This window comes from Rhinoderma darwinii, chromosome 4 (assembly GCF_050947455.1).
Source record: "Rhinoderma darwinii isolate aRhiDar2 chromosome 4, aRhiDar2.hap1, whole genome shotgun sequence".
NCBI classification, from domain to species: domain Eukaryota; kingdom Metazoa; phylum Chordata; class Amphibia; order Anura; family Rhinodermatidae; genus Rhinoderma; species Rhinoderma darwinii.
Window position 1 is genome coordinate 93,650,839 of NC_134690.1, and position 22,786 is coordinate 93,673,624.

General features: G+C 42.4%; 1 protein-coding gene across 2 annotated transcripts; it reads left to right on the plus strand.

Moving 5' to 3' along the window:
- The first annotated feature begins 2,552 nt into the window (after window positions 1–2,552).
- Window positions 2,553–21,124, plus strand: PPP1R7 (protein phosphatase 1 regulatory subunit 7). 2 transcript variants are annotated; one of them, XM_075861369.1, is made up of 10 exons: window positions 2,553–2,657; window positions 5,727–5,825; window positions 7,888–7,943; window positions 9,046–9,111; window positions 9,402–9,532; window positions 15,001–15,163; window positions 15,952–16,068; window positions 19,001–19,105; window positions 19,691–19,777; window positions 20,341–21,124. In XM_075861369.1, the coding sequence occupies exons 1-10, from the start codon at window positions 2,621–2,623 to the stop codon at window positions 20,515–20,517; spliced, it is 1,038 nt and encodes a 345-aa protein (XP_075717484.1). In that variant the 5' UTR covers window positions 2,553–2,620; the 3' UTR covers window positions 20,518–21,124. The 2 variants fall into 2 exon arrangements, with proteins under 2 accessions (XP_075717484.1, XP_075717485.1); XM_075861370.1 differs by lacking the exon at window positions 5,727–5,825 and having other exon boundaries at window positions 2,567–2,657.
- Window positions 21,125–22,786: the final 1,662 nt, after the last annotated feature.

Consider the following 22,786-nt stretch of genomic DNA (forward strand, 5'->3'; position numbering starts at 1 on the left):
AGCTGTTTTCAGGAGAAAACAGCTCGTGAATTTCAGACATAATGGCATGTTGCCGGCGTTTTTTGCAGCGTCCATTACGGACGTAATTGGAGCCGTTTTTCTATGGAGTCAATGGAAAACGGCTCCAATTACGTCCCAAGAAGTGACAGGCGCTTCTTTGACGCGGGTGTCTTTTTTACACGCCGTCTTTTGACAGCGGCGCGTAAAAAAAATGACCGCACAGAACATCGTAAAGCCCATTCAAATGAATGGGCAGATGTTTGCCGGCGCATTGGAGCCGTATTTTCGGACATAATTCGAGGTTAAAACGCCCGAATTACGTACGTAAATAGGGTGTGTGAACCCAGCCTAAGGGTGTATTAAGACAAAAGTGTAGAAAAAAATCCTCCAGCTCACCTTGTCACAAGTAAGTCAGCACACGGATCCCCGTGTCGGCACACGTCAGAAATACTTCAGAAGCAGAGGGGTTGGATCCAGCGCTGCAGGTACGATGTCTATTAAAACGGGAATCTGTTCCCAAGTTTTATTATATCTTGATTAAAATCGTAGCAAGTAAGCTACGTATAGTGGTTGAAGTGACAAGTGGGTATTGTCCAAATCCAGAGGGAAAAAGAAGTATAGGCGGTAGCCTACGCGTTTCTGACCTTCTCCAGGTCCTTAGTCATGGCTTATGGTCAATGCTTAAGCCATGACTAAGGATTTGGACAATACCCACTTGTCACTTCAACCACTATACGTAGCTTACTTGCTACGATTTTAATCAAGATATAATAAAACTTGGGAACAGATTCCCGTTTTAATAGACATCGTACCTGCAGCGCTGGATCCAACCCCTCTGCTTCTGGTGTATTAAGACGTTGAGGTGTGTTTAAAACTGTATAAAAAAATAAATGCGTTTTTATCGTAATTTTGATCGTTTTTTGATACGACTGCAGTAAAAAATGCAACCGCTTCGACAAACGCATTAAATCACAGTAAAAATTCAGATTACATTTTAACCGCACCTTAGCCGCCGGCTTGTAGGCAGAGGAAAATCTGCCTCAAAATTCCAAACTGAATTTTGAGGAAGATTTTCCGCCTGCAAAAAACTCTGTGTGAACCCAGGCTTAGGCCGGATTCAGACGAACGTGATTTGCGTCCGTGCAGCCCGCGTGGTTTTCACGCGGCTCGCACGGACCTATACAATTCTATGGGGGCATGCAGACAGTCCGTGAGTTTTGCTCAGCGTGAGTCGCTGAAAAAAACTCACGACATGTTCTATATTTAGGCGTTTTTCGCGCATCACGCACCCATTGAAGTCAATGGGTGCGTGAAAATCACGCATGCCCCACGGAAGCACTTCCGTGGGACAAGCGTTATTCGCGCAATAACAGTAAAAGAATGAATGTAAACAGAAAAGCACCACGTGCTTTTCTGTTGACAAACATCCAAACGGAGTGTCATAAAGATGGCGGCTGCGCGAAAAGCACGCAGCCGAGCATCCATATGAACAGGGCACACGGAGCTGTCAAGTGCCTTTTGCGCACGCAAAACGCCGTGGTTTTTGCGTGCGCAAAACGCTCACGTTCGCCTGAATCTGGCCTTAGAAGCACACTGATGTCACACGGACATGAAAGTCCATTTTTTGCACATGCAAATCGGACGCGCTCATCTGAATGAGGCCTAAGCCTATGTTTACACGTTCAAGAGGTGGATTTTTCAGTTTCAGTGTCAGTTTCTGGCATACTTTGAAAAATAAATCTCAGATTTGCCTATTTAAAATCCTAAGGCTATGTTCACACGGGGTATTTTGCCGAGTTTTTTGACGCGGAAACCGCGTCGCAAAACTCGGCAGAAACGGCCCGAGAACGCCTCCCATTGATTTCAATGGGAGGCGTCGGCGTCTTTTTCCCGCGAGCAGTAAAACTGCCTCGCGGGAAAAAGAAGCGACATGCCCTATCTTCGGGCGCTTCCGCCTCGGACCTCCCATTGACTTCAATGGGAGGCAGGAGAAAGCGTATATCTCGCTGTTTTATGCCCGCGGCGCTCAATGGCCGCGGGCGAAAAACGGCGCGATAATTGCCGCGAAAATCGGCGTGCAGGGAGAGGAAAATCTGCCTCAAAGTTCCAAACGGAATTTTGAGGCAGATATTCCTCCCCCAAAATACTCCGTGTGAACATAGCCTAAACTTGTGAACATAGGGCAGCGGATCAGCACACGGATTAACCCCATTGTAACTCAATGGGGCTTATCTGTGGATTTTCCGTGCGGAATCCGCATAAAAAAAAATATTCTTTGCAGATTTTTTTTCCACTGCATGTGATCAGAGTATAATTTGCATTTGATGCGGAATATCAGTGGATTGAGGATTCAGGCGCAAAATCCGCGCCTAAATCTTTGGCAAATCCTGAACGTGACTTGTATAATATAATTAGATATAGAGATATAATTATTAAAACGCCGCCAGCAATAACGGCTGTCGGCAAACAGTATGATTCATACTACATTTCCCAGAATGCACTGCAACATCGCGCATGTCGTCTGGAAGTCTCTCGTCTGTCATTAGTCACGTGTTACAATGACTGTCGCTGCTGATTGGCCGAGATGTATGCTTCCGGAAACTAGAGGAACAGTCGTACAATGGCGAGTAGCGGGGGAGAAGTGCAAGACATGGAAGGTAGGGATTGTGGGGACGGTGTCTAGTTGATGTAAATGACGTGTGCGAGTGACAGATGTACGCGGTTTAACGTTCAAATGTGTGCACGTCGTGCGGGTCGGGTTTAAACTGCTGTGGGACTACAAGTTCTAGAATGTACGGTCAGGCTTTGCTGCTACTAGGCAGAGCAGGTTATCCTGCGGAGGGGTGATGTAAACAGTATTAATGGTGGTTAGACATAGATGACAGCGGCCATATAGAAGTGCGATGTGTTATTTATGATGTTTACGGGCTGTGCCTAGTATATGTGCTGTGCAATGGAACCGAATTTATTGTTCCCTGTTATCAGCCATTTCAGGCTGGAGGGAGTTGGGATTAGTGACAGGTAGACGGTAAACCCATTCCTGCTCTACTTTATGTGACAAAAGTGACAGTTCTGAGAAACTCCAGACACGTTACATTAGGGATGTCACGATACCAGAATTTGGACTTCGATACCGATACTTCATGAAATATTGCGATACTCGATTCCAAAACGATACTTTGCCAACAATAATAATAAAAAAGGTTCTTACATTTCATGTCGGGCGCGAGGTGTGATGAATTTTGAACCTCCATGTGCCTCACGTTAATAGGAATTAACCCCATCATGTACCTCACAATGGACAATATTGGGTTAATGTGTGAGGAATATGATGGGGTTTGTTACTTTTAATGTGAGGCACGTGGAGGTTCAAAATTAATAACCTCACACCTCAATTTAATAAGTGAAAGAAAGCAGATTTTATTTCTTAACAGCGTAAACATCATAAAGGACGCTATAAATGTGTTATTCCGGTCACGACGATACCGAATACGTGTAGATTTTATGTGTTGAGACTTATTTTAATGTTTGTTAAAAATGTGTGTATTTTTTTTAAATTTCTTATTTAACATGACTTTATTTGTATTTTTTTAGTCTGTTTTTAAACTTTAATGTACTGCCATATATTTATATACTGATAGTAACAGGCAGTTGTTAGGACATACCTAAGTGTACTCTAACAACAGGAAATATGGTCAGACAGCCCTGGGGTCCTTCAATGGACCCTGGGCTTTCTGCCCATATATGGTATGTCCCTCCCTTTCTCATTTACCCCTCGAATGCTGCAGTCCGCTTTGATCGCAGCATTCAAGGGAATAGCGGCGGAGATTAGAGGTTTCTCTGATCTCCGCCGTTAGAGCGTGGGGTTGCGGCTGTGTAATGCAGCCATTGCCCCGCTCCTGACAATAAGTGCGCGCGGTCAGCATGAGGTGATGCGGCCAGTGCTGCATTAATGAGCGGCTGCACTGAAGACGGAACATGGGGGTGTTTTGTAGTGGGCCCGCCGTGTTCGGTCTTCAGGGCCGGCGCTCATTAGTGCAGCACTGGTCGCATCACGTCATGATGACCGCAGGAATGGGGCAATGACTGTATTACACATGTGTTACCATACTAATCTGTGCGGCCGCACAGCTTATCAAAATACATGAATTAACGGTATTGAAACGGTATCGAAATTTTGATGCATCGTGCAACCCTACATTACATACAGATGTGCGGCTGTTTACAAGTTTTATACTTTAGGCTTTTGAAAGGTTAATTAATTTAGTTATAAATTGGGCGTCTTTGATTGGAACTGCCACGTCCCCTTCTATGCTTGTGTCTGGGCTTTTTTTGTCACCGCACATCTTTCTACACGTAGCTGGGTCGGCGGACGAGTGTGTGAGGGCCTCGACTGCTCCCTGGGGTAAAGAAGGAATTGGTGTGCTGCTTTTCCACTTACCTGATCCTTTGTTCCCACAGGAGATAAGGGGCTGCCAGAGGTGTTTTGCATATGCTTATTCCCCTTTGGCTGAATGGGCATGTTTATGTTGGCGTTAGGTGTGGTAGCTGTCAGACGTACAGCTATGGCATGTGTATTGCCAGCTTAATTGATCTGTCTTTGCAGTGCCGCAGAAGACGTTACAGGTGCACGTGACTCAGTGTATTCCTATATCATGCAGCTGTCACTCTACAAAGAGTCTGTGCCCCTGCCTGGCACTTAGTAATATGCTATTAGTCAATTTGCTTGAGATTGCCATGATTTCTGTTTGTTTTTTTTTTTGTTTTTTTTTCCGATCCACTGGCATATTTGCGAGTTTCACTCAGACCTCCGCCTGTATTGATTCCTGACGTTGATTCATTCCACGCAGGACGGCCCCTGTGCATATTTCCTGTTACGGGGCATTGCCACATGCTGAATAATTACTGTGCGCTTTTTTTTCTACGTGGCTTTTGGCTGCGCAGGTTGTACAGCTCAAACAAGTGCTTTTAACTTGTATTACCTGTAGAAGCTGTGCGGTCAAAAAACAAATTGCAAACCCGTGGTAATGCACATAAAATAAAAAAGTGCATGGAGTATTCTCAGTAGCGTACGGCATGTCAGAACCCGTGCTTGTGGCATATAGATCTCATAGAGTGCGATCTTCCGCTCAAGACTTGCCGGACAGATCTAGTGATTCAGTACGTGCTGTGTAACCCTACTTGTCACCTGCAGCGTCAGGGCAATGTAAGTGCCCCTATGGTTTTCCAAGGCAAGAACCGCTAATCTCTGACAGTGTTCTGATCCTGCTGCTAGAGCGCCCCCATTACCTGTTATTGATAAGGGAAGATACTGTTTGCTGCAAGGGAAATGTTCTATTACATGGCGTTCATGCGCTTCTTCCACAGCTAGACCCTCTCTCGCTAATGGATGGGACAAATTGTGTTAGAACTAATTGCCTTCGTTTCTCAAAATAAAATCCTCCTTATCCCTATCATGGAGTTGTCTTGCAGATCCCCCTTTATACGTTACTATCGTAGATATGAGGCCGATTTCAGTCAGATCGATGGACCAGTTTAGATCGATGTTGGTCTGACTGGTTTGAGATCACGGTCCTATAGTTAGTCGCTGTTTCACACCTGAACCCCAATCCCTGTACTGTTCTGTCTTTATCTCCCATTGTCCTGTTACAGATGGTGCAGATAAGGTCTCCTGAGTGTGTTGCTGGAAGGTACATGATATTAACAGGTCCATTTTTACTTATCAGTTGATAAACGGGCCGAGTCTGAGGAGTCCACTGATGATGACATTAAGGAGAAGCGGGAAGTTCCAGATGGTGAAGTGCAGAATGGTGAACAACCTACAGGTACTAGTCCGCTGCCATGTCCATTCCAGAGTCCTTCGTTTTATAGTCCTGTTTGTCACAATACATTTAAGTGTTTTCCATCAGCGGGACGGCATATCTGCTGTTGGATACTCCCTTGGCCTTTGCCTATATATCCTCTCGATCGAAGATTCAGCAGCCATCACGTTTCTTATGACTGCCGGAGCACAAATTATGACACTGTTTATCAATGCTTATGGGTGACACAAAAAAATAAATCTAAATGTGTAATCCTTAAAGGGGCTTTCTGACCCAGTAACAGGGTCTAGGCAGTCCACACATGTGCCCTATTCTTTGTTTGTCTAATAAGTGACATGGCTCTTCTCCAAGAGCTATTCAGTGACTTTGCTTTTTTTCTTGTGTCAATCCCATCAATACGTTTTAGTTTTTTTTTAATTTTTTTTAACGTGTGCGATAATCACAAGTTGCCATGTCGCATGTGAAGTATTCCTAATGGAAGGCATGACGTTTCATGTGTACAGATTCCAATAAATCCAACAGCTTTGGATCGCATAAGGCCAATTGAATACCATCCCCTACTTACTAATATCGCGGGCAGCATATCGCTTGCGAGTTTGCTCTATATGTCGCTGTCGAGCCCTGACCTTATACTGCTTTAGACGACCTCTAGAATGTAACTTAATAGGGATTGAGTAAATTCAGTAAGGGGGAATCCCTCTATTAGCTAGAGCTACTCTGAAGGACTGCAAGCATTCCAAAAATCAATATATGTCCTTTGATTTCCATGAACAGCATGTAATGTGGCACTTAAGGAAAATGAAAACTTGCACGGCTGATCTCGGAGGCTCCCGGCATCTCTCTGGGGAATTGTAATCTGAGAACGGGAGAAGATTATACATCCCTTTCTGCACAGTACTAAATGTCTATGTGAAATCTTAATGATTCTAGACGGATTATTGTGTTGCCAGTGCCGTGCTGCCAGCTAATGGCATAATTTTAGGTCTCTTGATTGCCTGTACATTCGTTGGCAGCGTCAAGTTTGAAGTAAATAAAAAGAAGTATTGTGCACATGAACTCCTAGAATTCAGTACTAGCAGATAAAGCTGGTGCACAACACCGTGGGCCATTCACGAAAACAGGTGGAAATATAAAGGCTGGCGTTGCCCATAACTATCAATCGCATTCTAGATGTCGGCGACTAGCGCAGGGCAGAGATTGGTTGCAAATCTGACCACTGTTTTTCCATTCTGTTCATTTCTGTGAATGTCCAGCAGTCCTGGTCATTTGGTCAGTCTATGTGCACATACCTTGTCCCCGGATACATTGTATATAAAGAAGCAGTTTCTGGATAATCTTTATTTAGGGAGTGGAAACAGAGCCATTCCTATGTGAATTCTTGTTTCCGATCGTGATTTCTGAAGACTGTTCTCTTGGCTTTCTTCAAAGGAAGATCTACTGGAATATGTCTGATCTGTTCCTTAGCAAGAGTCCATGCATGTATGGGGTGACAACAGCAGATGTGCGTCATCCTGTGTGGGGGCTACTATTGTCACTAGTGGTAGGCTGATGTTGACAGCAGAGGAGCCAGATATGTTGGTTAGGGAGGCAGACCGCATTATGATGAGGGCTAGGTTATAAATTATACATTTATATTATGCAGAGAACTTATTTAGTAATGTTAAAGGGTAACTACATCTTTATAAACTTGATAGGGTTTTGATCGGTGGGGGTATGAGCACTGGACCCCCACCGATTGCTAAAGCGAAGCAGCAGAAGTGCTCAGGTGAGTGCTGTGCCACTTTGTTTCTGATCGGCTTTTCTCGGAAAGGCGAGCCAGCAGTGTACGTGTCTATTGAGCCCGTCCATCACTCAGAAGAAAGCCGATCAGAAACCAAGCAGCCCAGCACTCACCCGAGCACTTCTGCCGCTTCATTTTAGCAATCAATGAGGGTCTCATTGCTCAGACCCCCACCGATCAAAACTTCTGTCGTGTCACTCTGACACATCAAAAAGTTTCTTAAAAATGTACGTACCCTTTTAAATACTATATAAGATTTAAAACACTATATTGTTTTTTCTGCAGAAGACTTAGAGACACCGGTGAGCTTGGAGACCATTATCCTGGATCCTGAAGCGGAGGTAATAAAGAATTGACTTTTTATCTTTCCCCACAATGTGGAGGTTCATTGAAATGATGTTAGGCGTGAAGGGCTGCAAAGGGATCAGACCTCCCTTGGTTGAAATCACTGGGGCAAGTTTTTCCAATAAGTACATTTGGAGTTGATGAGTAATATTGTAAAATTTCAGTGAAAGTTTAGCATGTTTTCTATGGTGTTCTGGGCATTAAATGGGAATACTACTTAGTGTGAGGATATGTTCACACGGCCTATTTTCGGCCATTTTTTGGGCAGTAAACGCCTCCAAACATCTGCCCTATGATTTCAATGGGAAAGACGGCGTTCTGTTCCGAAGGGCTGTTTTTTTTATGCGGCTGTTATAAAAAACGGCTGCGAAAAAGAAGTGCATGTCACTTCTTGGGATGTTTTTGGAGCTGTTTTTCATAGACTCTATTGAAAACCGCTCTAAAAACGGCCGTAAAAAACGCAGCGGAAATCGCGAGTGGCTTAAAAACTTCTGAAAATCAGGAGCTGTTTTCCCTTGAAAACAGCTCTGTATTTTCAGACGTTTGTGTGTGAACATACCCTTATATCTATTTATTTATATATATATATATATATATTGCTGAGCAAGAGGGGGGAAAGCACATGACCGGGGGTTTGGTCTGCTTGAGTGCTGCACAGAGAGACTTCTGACCGGCTCATGTCATGCCCTAATAACATGCATATATTCTGCACAAAATGTGTTTTTGTTTTTTTTTTGGTTTTTTTTTCACTTTAGTCCGGAATAACTTTTTAATGATTTATATTAGGGAATATCATGATTAGCACTTATTACAATGATTGAAGTTGCTCCATTTTCAGCTTCCATCAGGCTACCATGCAGGTGTTCTAGGCAGAACTCACATTGTGTTTATGGCGACCTGTATTCTGTTAATCCTGTGCTTATGGGAATTAACATTGCCCCAAATCTTCACTGTAAAGTGCTGTGATGTTGCTGAGTTGTCATTCATTAAAAGGTTATATAGAGACTGTACATATTTTATTCTTCATTCTGTGCTGTGCCTTCATATTCATCCACAATGAGAGGCCTGGACTCACCTTCTGCTGTAACTTTACCATAGGAAGTTGACTTAAACCACATGCGAATAGGAGATATTCAAGGATTTGAGGTGCTCAAGAAAGTTCAGGTAGGCTGGATTTGATTACATTTACAGCAGTCCTTCTAGTCCTATGCTTGTGACTTCATTAGTAGCCTGAGTATTGAATAGTGTGCACTTTTGTCTCTTCGGTCTGTTATGTGACCGTGTATGAATTCTGTTCTGTATTATGTCAATTATACTGGAAATAGAACTTTCTGCTTCTATTTGATGTTTTTCTCCCTTTCTGTTCCCTTTACTTTCCCCCTCAACTGCCTGTCGCTTATGTCGTCACCGCTTCTCCTCTAACCTACCCTCTCTCATTGAATCTACCCCTGTAGACCCTGTGCCTGCGTCAAAACCTAATAAAGGTGATTGAGAACTTGGAGCAGTTGGTGACATTGAATGAATTGGACCTGTATGACAATCAGATTCGTATTATCCAGAACCTGGAGAACCTGAGTCAACTCCAGTGAGTCTATTCATACAGGGTAGTCCTTCTCCTTCCCATCAGTTCCTCCATTTCCTATCCTCCGCATAGTAGTTCTCCTGATTTCTCATCTGTGGCGTGTTCAGGAATCTAAAAACAGACGTAAGATTTGATGCTCGTCACAGCCCCACGTATCACACTAAAGCGGATCTGTCTATTTACAGCATAGGACAGTGAAGGAGATGTGGAACTCATGGATATATCGTTTTTTATGTTCTGATTCAGTATTTTCATGTAAAAGCTGTTAACGTCCTTCCAAGACTCTTAGAGCGAGCCTGTAAATCCTGCTAACCCACCCTCACACAGTAAATGGCAGTTCTTCCAGTATTTAGTCTCCTACGAGATAAGCTGTCAATCACTCTTTGTGGGCGGGGGAAAATCATAACCAAGATCAGCGGCTCTCCCACTATCCGATGCTGCAGTCCGATAGGACAGCATAAGACGGTGACTGAAGTTTACCACCTCCTAATCCAACAAACCCATTTCCATTCGTATTCGCATAGGCCCGGTAGACGGACTCAATATTTCTGATAAAAGTAGTAGAAATTAATAGTGTTTTGGTGTGCGTACCCGCATACATTAAGCATTTACCACCGCAATTACTGGTTTATGATGTGGGGAGGATTTAGGAAAATAATATATGTTTTCCTAAATGTTAGATTTTCCCCAAGCAGCCCCATCGTGTATAAATATAGTTGAGGAATTATTTTCTATTTATGGAAATCCTGGTGAATCATACAGCCAGTAACAGAATGTTCTTATCATGAATTCTACATTTTAATTCTTTTCGGCTCAGTGTTTTGTTTTTTGTTTTTTTTATAGTATTTTTGTACTTGGAATTTTATTTGTTTCCTAAAAAAATAAAAAATGTAACTATTACTTTTTTAAAATTTTAGTGAGGGAGTTAAAAATGCGAACCTCCGATGGCCTTTATGATATATTGCAATACTTCTGTATTGAAATGTATTGCGCCTATTGGGTTCTGCCTCTGGCAGGGCCTAGTAGGCATATGTACATGGCATGTAACCGTAAAGGAAGATTCCAGCACTCAAAAATCTCCCCAATTTAATCCACGATTTATTGTAACTAGCTTGAAAATGCATAGAAAGCAAGCCAATCAGCAAGGTTTACGCTTAGTCATATCCTAAATCTGGGTCATACCCACACCTCTTAAAAACCCAGATCACCAATCCCCAATTAGAGCATGCAAGTAATAGTAATCTTTGTATTCGGTATGGGTTTGCTATAACTTGCATGCACTAATTGGGGATTTGTGATACTGGGTTTTTAAGAAGTGTGGGTATGACCCTGCTTTAGGCTTGGACTAAGGACACCATCCGAATCGCATAATTCTTGCGGACTGGGTTGCTTTCCTTGGATTTTTAAATGAATTCCAATAAGTCGTGGATTTCATTGGGGAGCTTTTACAGCGCTGGGGTCTTGCTTTTCTGTTACATACTATTGGAATCTTGCCTCCTATCTGTCGATGCATAAGCCTGCTCCAACATGAACTGACTTTTTTTTTTTTATGTGTATATGGTAGAACTGGGCACCATTGTTAGGCCCCTGGTTTCCATGGCAATCCATCGGAGCTGGTAGGCTTACATGGGTAGTCCCCCTCCCTCTGTAAAACCACTTGGGTGTCACGGTTGCCAATGACTGTGCCTCACTAGCACTTTTGGAAAGTATCCAGCTCTAGTTTGATGTGTTTTTTTTTTTTTTTTAAATCACACTGCCATAGTTACTTGTTCTCGGTAGCATTGCGAAGTTACTGTTAGTGTGTTCTTGACGTGCACAGTTCTACATCCTGCATGACATCGATGGATAAGCTTCTAAGTATCCATTACAATTATGGTTTTAACAATTTATTACAGTTTGTATATAATTTCCATCATTTTTAACCACAATGTTGTCGGCTCATTTAATGGAATGTGTCTCCCACTTCGTGCTCGGAAATTTGTACATGTGGTTGTGTTATGTTCTTTTAAAGGGGTTTTATGTAAATGTAAAGCTTAGTCATTCAGTAAAACTTTGCAACTTTCTAATATACAGTTTCAGTTCATCGCCATTTTTAAAGGGATTGTACACTCATGATAATTTGTCCCCCAGCTGGGACCCTCAGTGATCAGATTTATTATGGGCGCAAACCTGGCAGTAAGTGTTAAACTTGTAATGCAGAACACAAGACCGGTCCTCCAGAGCAAGAGACGCTCTTTGTTACCGTTCACTGCTCTGGCCAAGAGATGAGGATCCTGAACATAAGAACCCCCCCTTATCAACTCCGAATTCCCCATATAGAGTATTTTGAATCATAACCCCTTTAACCATTTCCCGTCTGAAGTTTTTTTGGATTTTCGGTTTTATTTTTACCTCTCCACATAAATCTTTTATTTTTCTGTCGATACAGCCATATGAGGGCTTGTTTCTTTGCGGGACGAGTTGTAGTTTTTAACAGTACAATTTCCTGCACCATATAATGCATTGGGAAACTGGGAAAAAATTATTTGTGGTGTGGAATAGGCAAAAAAAACACTGATTCCTCAATCTTTTGAGGGGTTTTGGTTTTATGGCTTTCACCAGTAAAAATGGCATGTTATCTTTATTCTACCAGTCCATAAGATTACGGCGATACCAAAATTTATATAGTTTTTTTTATGTTTTACTACTTTTACAAGAAAGAAACTAATTGTTAAAAATCAAACTTGTGTCTTGTCGCGATATTCTGAGACCCATAACTTTTTTTAGTTTTTTTTGTCGATTGAGCCGTATGGCAGCTTATTTTTTGCGGGGCGAGCTGTAGAGCGCTGGCCTAAAAAAAAAAAGTGCAGACTGCAATTTTGGTTCCATTAAAAAAAATGGAAACCTAGCGAAGGGAGGCAAACAAAATGCATCTGAAACGAAAGAATTACCATTGATAATTCTAACGGAAGCGATGATTTCCGTTTGGACTCTCGTTCATCTCTTCCTCTGATGGAAGAGAGCTAAACGGAGCTTAACGGTAGTGTGAACTTAGCCTTAGAGGAAAAATTGGATTTTTTATTTTTTACCGTTTTAGTCACCCTAGGGGACTTGAACCAGCGATCATTAGATCGCTGGTATAATATACTGCAATACTAATGTATTGCAGTATATAGTAATTTTTACAGGCTCCTGTTAAGCCCCTTACAGGACACGAAGAAATGCAGTCCTGGGGGCCTTCATTAGGCCCCTGGGCTACCATGACAACCTTCGGCACCCCGCGATTGCGTCACGGAGGCACTGATGTCTTAAATGCTGCAATTGTGATTGATCGCAGCATTTAATTAAACTGACCGTTTCCTGGCCGTTCGTCCCAGGTGTCAGCTGTAATACACAGCTGACACCCGCAGCGTACAGAGCTGGCTCAGTGGGTAAGCACGCTCCACACATCACCCCACACACCACGACGTTCTATTATGACGTGGGGCGGGAACAATTTAAAGGGCTTTTCCATGATCGGACAACTGATGACCTATCCACTGGATAGGTCTTCAGTATAAGATCGGTGTGGGTCCGATGGCCTGACCCCGCACCGATCAGCTGCGCTGGCTGCCTCGGGGCACCGGATGTTGTGAACGGTATCCAGTAGTTGAAGCCAGAAGCAGATGTCTCCGACCACTGAATAGTGGCTGTTCTGCAGAACTTCAGCTTTGCTCCTATTCACTTGAATAGGAGCAGTACTGCAGCTTGGCCACTATTTCATGACCGGAGCCATCTGCTTCCGGCATAGACGTGCGGTGCCCGGAGGCAGCTGATCGGTCCGCGTGACGGACCCCCCCACGATCATATACTGATGGATAGGTCATCAGTTGTCTGATCGTGGAAAACCCCTTTAAGGTATGTTTGCTGTTAGTGGGTGAAAAATAATGTAGTGCCGTGTTAGTGGTTGAAAACACGTCCAGAGGCTTGAAACCCAGAATAGTAAATCTTAAAACCTAGCTCTTCTCTCATCTGATAGGTGGATGTAATTGTATCTAATCTAGACAATTCTCTGTGAGCCTAATATATTAGAAGACACGCCGATTTCTCCCCTGTCATGATGGTCAGTCCCGGCTGTTTAGCTCACAGAGTATTGTCTAGATTAGGTACAGTTGTATTTATCTCTCAGCCATGAGACTTCAGCCTCTGGATGGGTTGTGTAAATGAGCGCTGATAAACGACACTGCTCGTCGATTAAAGAGTGTTTGCTCGTTCATCGGCTGATCGTTACCCTGTTTACACAGAGCAGTGATCAGAAACGAGGGTGTGTGAACGCTCGTTTGCCCGATAATTGGCCCATGTAAAAGGGCCTTTAGTGTTCTCACTTCTAGATCTTGAGCACAGTGAGGAAATGAAACACAAAATATAAATTAGAAAGTTGCATAATATTTCAGCGGTTACGTTTTGTTTTACATCTAGAAAACTATAAACGATTTCTGCAGAAGTCTGCAACTGAGAATTAAGACTTCTTGAAACTTCTGACTTCCTAGTGTCACACTTTTTTTTTTTTTTTTTTTTTTTTTTTTTTTTAAAGCTGCTCAGAAGTTAAGCTAAGCTTAAGCTTGCTATAGAAGTTATCAGGAAATTGCTATAAAAGCATTGTAAAGCTACACTTAAAGGGTTATTCCCACTGCAGAAGAGGGGAACCTTGACCCGACACCCTTCCCCCTCATTTATCATTCCAAGATGGCTGCAAATCGGAGAAGACTTGGTGGGGAGGAGGCTGTATGTGGTTTTATCCATTGAAATCTTTGAATACATTGAAAACAAACAGCCAAACCTATCAGACATTTAAGGCATTCCCTCTGTTATGTTATTGTCTAAAGTGGGAATACTCCTCTAAATTTTATTATTAAAGAAAAAAAATATCTCTCTTTGACTGCTGCCTCTTCTTCGGTTTCGTTCACATCTGCGCTAGGGCTCCGTTTCCGATGTTCCATCAGAGCTTTCTGTCGGCACGGAGCCCTGATGACTACTCTATTGATTCCATAAAAACGAAGGTACTCTTGCAGAACGGAGACAAACGGAAACCATTGGCACCGGATCCTTCACCATTGAAATCACTGGTGATTGTTTCCGTTTGTGTCTGTCAGGGCTCCGTTCCGGCGGAAATCTCAGACGAAACGTTGGAACGGAGCCCTAGCGCCGATGTGAACGAAGCCTTAGCTGTTCATGCTTTCATAATGAGTAAGCAGTTGCTGAAGATGAAAAAAACAAACAATGGTTTGACCTGATCAGTTTTATGTATATTCATCCAGAGGAAGGCACAATAGATCCCCCGGCGAGCAGTCTGTGATCTCAACCTCTCGGGATCAGCCATCCCATGGAAATTTAGCACGCTATCTGATATTTGTGGCATCCATTATATCTTCTATTGCGTGTTATGATTACTTTGTAGCCCTGCCATTCCACATTACAGAAAATCACAATATAGTGAAATCTTGTATTTGCAGAATCCTGGATCTGTCATTTAACCTTTTAAAGCATGTTGAGGGTTTAGACTCCATGACTCAGCTTAAACGTCTTTACCTGGTGAACAACAAGGTTAGCCGTATTGAAAACCTCAACTCTCTAACACAGCTCCGTTTGTTGGAACTAGGCTCGAACCGTATTCGGGTAAGTGATCAATGTAAGCTTTTAGTGGACATGTAGTGAAAAGATTACACTCTGACTTTACAGCAGTCGCCCATAATTCGTTTATTTTACAGGTTGTTACAGTAAACAACAATCTGTGTCTTGTAACATACACTATATGGAAAAAAGTATTGGGACTACGCTATGCATTCCGTCAAAATGACGGAAACCTTGCACAACGGAGACAAAGGGAAGCCATTGGCACCTGATCCGTCACCATTGAAATCAATGGTGATCCAAACGGAAACCTATGGTTTTTGTTTGTCAGTCAGGGCTCCTGAGCCGGAACGTTGGAGCGGAGCCCTGATGCAGATGTCAACGAAGCCTAAGCAACTTTTATTAAAGTGTCTGAACATGGCCCAAGTGTTAGCTATGACCCTGAGAAATTTGCTTCCTCTTTGGATCTTACAACCTGTCGCATAATGTGTCAGTGCTGTTCACTGGCCAAAAAAGATCACTACAGGGAGAGTACAGCTGTCAAACACAATCCACATGGATACAGCTCCTATGCAGACCTATGTGTTTCCATCGTTACAGACCACAAACAACCCCTGTGTAGTCCGATCCTGCAGTCCTACTCCGTTTGTCCCTTGTTAGTTAGAACTAACAGGTCCCAGTCCCCAGTTTCATTGCAGAGGTTTCCTGTACTCTCCATTAAAATGAGTGGAAACTACGGAAACGAACTACATATAATCTAATTAAATTATGACATTCAACTTATATTTGTCTTAAAAATAGGATGAATTCATTTTGATCTTTTATCTTTGCAGGAGATCGAGAATCTGGATATGTTGCGAGATCTGGACAGTTTGTTTCTCGGGAAGAACAAAATCACCAAGTTGCAGAATATGGATACACTGACTAAACTGACAGTACTGAGTGTGCAGGTAACATCTACCGTTATTGCAGTGCAAATGTCCGCTGACTGTCATGCTGCACATCATTATATCTAGACTACAGTTTAAAGGGATATCCCGGTTTTAGCAAATTTTAATATTTTTTGTATAATGAAAAGTTATAACATTTTCCATTCTACTTTCTGTATCAATTCTTCATGGTTTTTTTTAGAAGCTTGCAGTTATTCAGTTACTCAAAAAACAAAACTGGATTTTATATTAATCACTTTCTCGTCACGTTTATTGGGGGGCATAGATGATGAACTTAGGTGTAGGTTGCTGCTGCCACTAGGAGGCAGACACTAAGTAAAAAAACAAACGATTACAACTAAGAGACTGAGACTGAATCTACAACCATAGTGGATTTGGACGCCTCCATACTATGCCTAGTACTTTCCGGAATAAAAAAAAGACAGTATGAACGGCCTATATGAGAAGTCAATTTGCAGTACACAGACCAAATCCAAAATCTGTAGTGACCATTCCCTAGGGTGGGGTGGGAAAGGACAGAAGGAAGGAAAATAACTTGTTCATTAATCATTAATATGCTTGGCTGCAACCAACTTGGAAAAAAACCTAGGTACAGGACCGAGAACCACCTTTCCTTGTGAATCACTAGGAATGGGAATTTACAGGCAGGGCAGCCAGTTTGGAGAAATGCCGAATGGAGGTGATTGCGATAAAAAAAGATCCTTTTCAAGAAAAGAGGTGGAGAGAAATGTTTTTCAGCGGCTCAAATGGAGTAGACTGCAATGCATCAAGGACAAGGTTAAGGTCCCATGGAGAAGTAGGCTGATGGTAGTGGGGGGGGGGGGCATTTTTGCAGGAAAATGTGGACTTTTCTGCCAACAGGAGCTGGAATAGAATGGAAAGAGCTGACACTTGACCTCTAACAGAGCGAAGGCCAAGACCTAAATCCAGGCCCTCCTAAAGGAGAGCGAAAGGCAAAAGTGCAATAAAGGGAACTTCATCTCCTCGCACCAGCGAAAAAAGGACTTCCGTGTTCTATGGTAGATCTGAGAAGAAAATGGTTTTCTGACCGTGAGCATGGTTTGGATCACTTGTTCGGAGAAGCCACACGATTTCAGCAAGGCAGCGTCAACAGCCATGCCGTCAATCGTAGAGCGATCGGGCAGCTAAATGTCGGGTCTCCGGCTGTCAGTGACTGCCAGGGACCCTGAGGAGGAGATAGAAGCAGCTTTCGCTGCTTCTGTCTTCTCTGATCACTTGTACGCAGCGCTCAATGAGCGCGGTGTATAGGAATAGAAGCAGTGGCCGCGCCGCTGTCCCTATTGCTCCCGGTATTCATGTGACTGCTCACATGATCGCCGGGTGCCGTTAGTGACAGACTGCTGCTGGGTCTTACTAGATCCAGCACAGCCCTATTAGTGACAATCATCACTATGAGAGGGCTGATTTCACCTGTAACTGGGGCTGCTGTAGTTACAGTGGAGAAGCATGGTGTAAAAGAAAGAAAAAAATATATATAAAGTTCTCCAAAGGTCTTTTTTGACCTTTTGAGAGACAAACCATAGTAATAAAATAATAAAAGTAAAGTGCAAAATTTTTTTTTATAATAAATACACATAAAATATCCACCCCAAAAAAAAGTCTCCCCCCCGCCGCCAATCATTGTCGTAACGCTAGAGCTGACCAAATTACCCTAATATAGACATGTAATATATTACAATTTACGGTAGACAATGACGATCACAAATAAAAGGTCTATTTGAGCGTAAAACTATTCTTACCAACAAAAAAAAAATAGCTGAATAGTAAAAAAGCTTATTCTTTTTACTATTTTCAAACTTTAAGAATAAAAATTCCAAAATATCAAAAAGGATGCGTATGAAAACGATAAAGAAAGAAACCTGCATTGTCTACGGAAAAAACGTCGCAAAAATCACGTCGTTAGCCCAACAAATAAAAGTTATAGCCATTTAACTAACACGGGCTAAAAAGGGCTGAACGGTGTCTGGTCCTGAAGGCTCAAAGTAGCCCGGACATGAACTGGTTAAGCTAAAACTGGTTACCTCTGTGACTACAGGAGGGGTAGAACATGGTTGGAGTAGCTAATGCTTTTTTACTTGGTGTCCGCTGCCTAGTGACAGTAGCCTATACCCAAGGTCATCTATGTGTTCCCCAATGACACAGACAACGGACGAGAAACCGCCTTTATTTGCAGAGACCGGATTGCCCTTTTAAAGGGCAAGTTCTGGAAAGTAGCGGAGTGTCTAAAAGGTCTCCGCTGTTTGATAACCAGCACACAATACGTTCAGGCTGCTACTTTGCAATGGATGATTTGGCCTGTGAGACCCTGCTGAATCTTCACTACTTTGGTGGACATCTAGAATTGTCACTCTCTATAAGACAAGTGTATAATTATATTTCTAGTTCTGACTGCTAGGGAGATGAAGATGATGGATGGGAGGTGGTGCCAGAGTAGATTAAGGGGTTACAATCAGAATTGAAATGGATTTCAGTTTGTTGTGATGGAATCCTCTTCTCTGCAACAAGAAGAAAAAAAAATGGGTAGACCAAGAAAAAAACCGACTTACAAATCATGAAGTGATTTGACTGAACACTGATCTAGAGATGTACCCACAGATAATTGGGGAGGTTATTATCCCCATGATTCCTTCTATGCTTTGCATTTACATTGGATTTGTTGTGGTTATACTTACAATTCTTTACAGCTGTCTCCTGCACTATAGTACAATTACATAAAGGGATGAAATCATTATCCACACAGGGTCTGAAGACAAGTCCTCTCATGGTTCATTGCTTCTGGGTACACATTCTAAAGCCATTTACAGTAATGCAATCCTTTACATTGCTAATGTATCATAATCCAAATGTTAAATGAAAGGCTTCATGGTCCGGTTTCAGGATGCATTCACTGTATAGACGTTCTCCTCCCCAGAGTAACCGTCTCTTGAAGATTGAAGGTCTCCAAAGTCTTGTGAACCTGCGGGAGTTATACCTGAGTGACAATGGCATCCAAGTCCTGGAGGGTCTGGAGAACAACGTAAGCTGCAAAACGGGGACAGGGAGGATTTTAAAGGGTCATTAGTGATCACAGAGGACGACACTTTCCTGACATTAAGTCCATTGAGGAGTTGGCATCTCCATAGGCTGTAAAGGCTTTCACAAAAGATTGTATTCCATTGCTCAGCAAACGTACAGTATGCAAGACTAGACGAGTTCTGTTAGTGCATCGGGAGAAAGTCTGTTGCCACACTAAGCACTTCCGAGTTTTGGGCCACGAAGAGGGAGCAGTTAGGTCTGGATCCTAGCGAGAGCTGTTGACTTGAAGTAGTAGGATGGAGCACCTTCTCTGCATCTAGTTGATCCAAAACTTGAGCAGGAACAAGGTAGTACAGAGTATGACGACGGGTTCCTTTTACGTTGGCTACATATTTGAAGGTTTTAGTTCAGAAACCTGCTAACTCTTTTATCCAGATGGCATTTTCTGGGCATGTAAAGCTGATTCTGTAGACTGATAGTACTGCTGTGTATTCTAGCTTAGTCTAGTTAGAGGTTTACCACGGCCTATAATCGATTTATATAGCTAATACAGCAATATAATAATATTTCTCATTCTGTTTTTCAGACGAAACTCACAACTTTGGATGTAGCTTCTAATAGAATAAAAAGAATTCAAAATATCAGACATCTGACAGAACTCCAGGAATTCTGGGTAAGGTCCTTGTGTTTTCCTCAAACGAAATGCTTCTATGTTAGAGTACATCTACACAAAGTTTGTTTCATACAAGGTTCTTCTAACAGGAAGTCCAGTTGGCTCTGACAAATTCTTGGAATGGTTCTTTACTGAAACTTATTTTTAATGCAGGCTGAGATGGGAAATGGCATGGATTGACTTCTGCCTTGATGCTTTTTTTCCCCCTCCGCACAATGCGGAACACTTCAGACAGACTGGTTTCTAAGGATAAACTTTTTCACAGCTAAAATGTTTTATGTAAGATTGTCAGGCAGCATATTCTTAGCAAAGTATGCGTTTCCCTTCCCTATTGGCAAAAGCTGAAGTCCGCTCGTGACTATTGCAAGAATTACTGCCATGACCGAATTCTTGCAATTGATGCGTGCATCCAAACTCCCCCCTTACCCCATAGGAAACATGGGGGTCAAAACCTTTGCAAATTTAAGTTGCAGCTTGACGAACATGCAAACCTATTTCAGCACACTTATAAAGAACTTCATTCTAGACCAGTCAAGTAACTCTATGTGTGTTCTCTATCACAGATGAATGACAATTTAGTGGAGAACTGGGCTGACTTGGAGGAGCTGAGCGGAGCCAAGGGTTTGCAGACAGTGTATCTGGAAAGGAACCCTCTACAGAAAGATAACCAATACAGGCGCAAAATCATGTTGGCTTTGCCTTCTATCCACCAGATTGATGCAACGTTTGTCCGATTCTAAGTTGATGGATGGCGTTCTGCCTCTCTTCCTCCTACTGTAGCAGCACAGTACAACTCCAACCTCTTTCATAAGATAGAAATGGTTTGTGTGATATCCCATTGCATTGTCATCTGACCGCTGTCATCACACTCTTATGTTCCTTGCACTGCATGTTTATCTCATCAAATTGAATGTTTATTGCTCATTCCATAGACTCCTCTGCTTGTCACTGGACTGTCTTCCTTTAGAAGCACCTCTAATGAATAGAAATAACAACCACCTCTTCTGATGGTACCACAAAACCGTATTTATTTCCGGACAGTAGTCCTCTGGTTAATAAAGTTTTTTTTAAAACCTCCGCATCTGGGCATTACAAATAACACTATGTGGCTTCTGTTCCAGGTGTAGTCATTCCACCACCTTACATGTCATAGCACTAATGGATCCTGGAATATTCCATATAGTTGCTGCATCTTGGAATATTGTTATAGTTTTGTTTATAAGAGTTGGTTTTATATCTGCAGCTCGGGCACTGTCTATTTTTCGCACACCCAATACCATGTTCAGGGTCTGTCATACCGATGGGTATAACATTATTAAAAAAAAATAAAAAAATGGCGAAACTAAAGATGAGCCTTTGTAGCTGTCCATCACATTTATTTGCCACTTGCTTTCTTTTTTTAACCCCTTCCCCCTGCTTGCATTCTGGGCCCTAATGTCCAAGCCATTTTTTAAATTTTTCCATTGTCACGTTCGAAGAGCTGTAACTTTTTTTATTTTTGCGTCGGCATAGCTGTATAAGGTCTTGTTTTTTTCGGGACGACTTGCAGTTTTTATTGGTACCATTTGAGAGTAGATGCGACTTTTTGATCACTTTTTATCACTTTTTTTAAAGTCAGGATTAAAGGGAATGTGTTGCCAGAAAAACATGATTTTTTTTTTTTTAAATTAAACATTTAGTGTGTGGGTGATTAAACATTGTTCAAATTTTTTTTATTTTTTTCACGAGTCAGGAAATATTCTAAATTAATTCTAATTTTATAATACTACCCATTTTTGGTCACTAGATGGAGCTATTCCCAAAATTGCAGCATTGCAACATTGGGTTAAAAGCCCTCGCTCTAGTGAGCTCTCAGCATCCCCCCCTCCTTTATCCTGGCTAGTGCCGGGATAAACGAGGGGTTTGAACGGTGTAACCTCCTACACTGTGTGTCGCCATTTTTTGAGCGAACACACAGTGTAGTAGGTTTACATACAGTAGTAAACACACACAAACACGAACATACATTGAAATCTCTTACCTGCTCCTGCCGCCGCGGCTCCCTCCAGCCCGTCCGCTCCGTTTGCTGCCGCTGGTCCAAGTGCACAAATCCGGAAGCCGCGACCGGAAGTAGTAATATTACTGTCCGGCCGCGACTTCCGGTCCACAGGAAAATGGCGCCGGACGGCGCCAATTTCGAATTGGACTGTGTGGGAGCGGCGCATGCCCAGTTCCCACACAGACGCCGTACACTGAAGTCAATGGGACGGGAGCCGTTCACAGTCCCTATGGGACTGTGGCTGCCGTATTCCATGTCTGTATGTGTCGTTAATCGACACAGACAGAAATGGAACAAAAAATGGCAGCCCCCATAGGGAAGAAAGTGTAAAAATAAGAAAAAGTAAAACACAAACACACAAATGAATATAAACGTTTTTAATAAAGCACTAACATCTTTAACATATAAAAAAATAATTTGTGATGACACTGTTCCTTTAACAGAAAACAGCAATTTTTCCATTGTTTTTTATTTTATTTTTTACGGCGTTCACAGTGCGGGTTAAATAATGTAACAACTTTATAGTCGGGGTCGTTACGGACGCGGCGATACCAAATAGGTGTAACTTTTTTGCTTTATTGTAGTTTTTTTTTAATAGTAAAGCATTTTGTAAGGGGAAAAAGTGGGTTTTTAATTTTATTTTTTTAATTAACTTTATTAAACTTTTTTTTTACTTTTATTCTAGTCCCACTAGGGGACTTCACTATCCTCCGATCGCTATTATAATACACTGCAATACTTTTGTATTGCAGAGTATTACTGCCTGTCCGTTTAAAACGGACAGGCATCTGCTAGGTCATGCCTGCGGCATGATCTAGCAGGCATTCACTCCAGGCAGACCTGGGGGCCTTTATTAGACCCCCGGCTGCCATAGAAGACACAGACACTCGGCGATCGTATCGCCGGGTGTTGGTGGGAGAGAGAGGGAGCTCCCTCCCTCTCCAAAACCATTCAGATGCGGTGCACGCTAT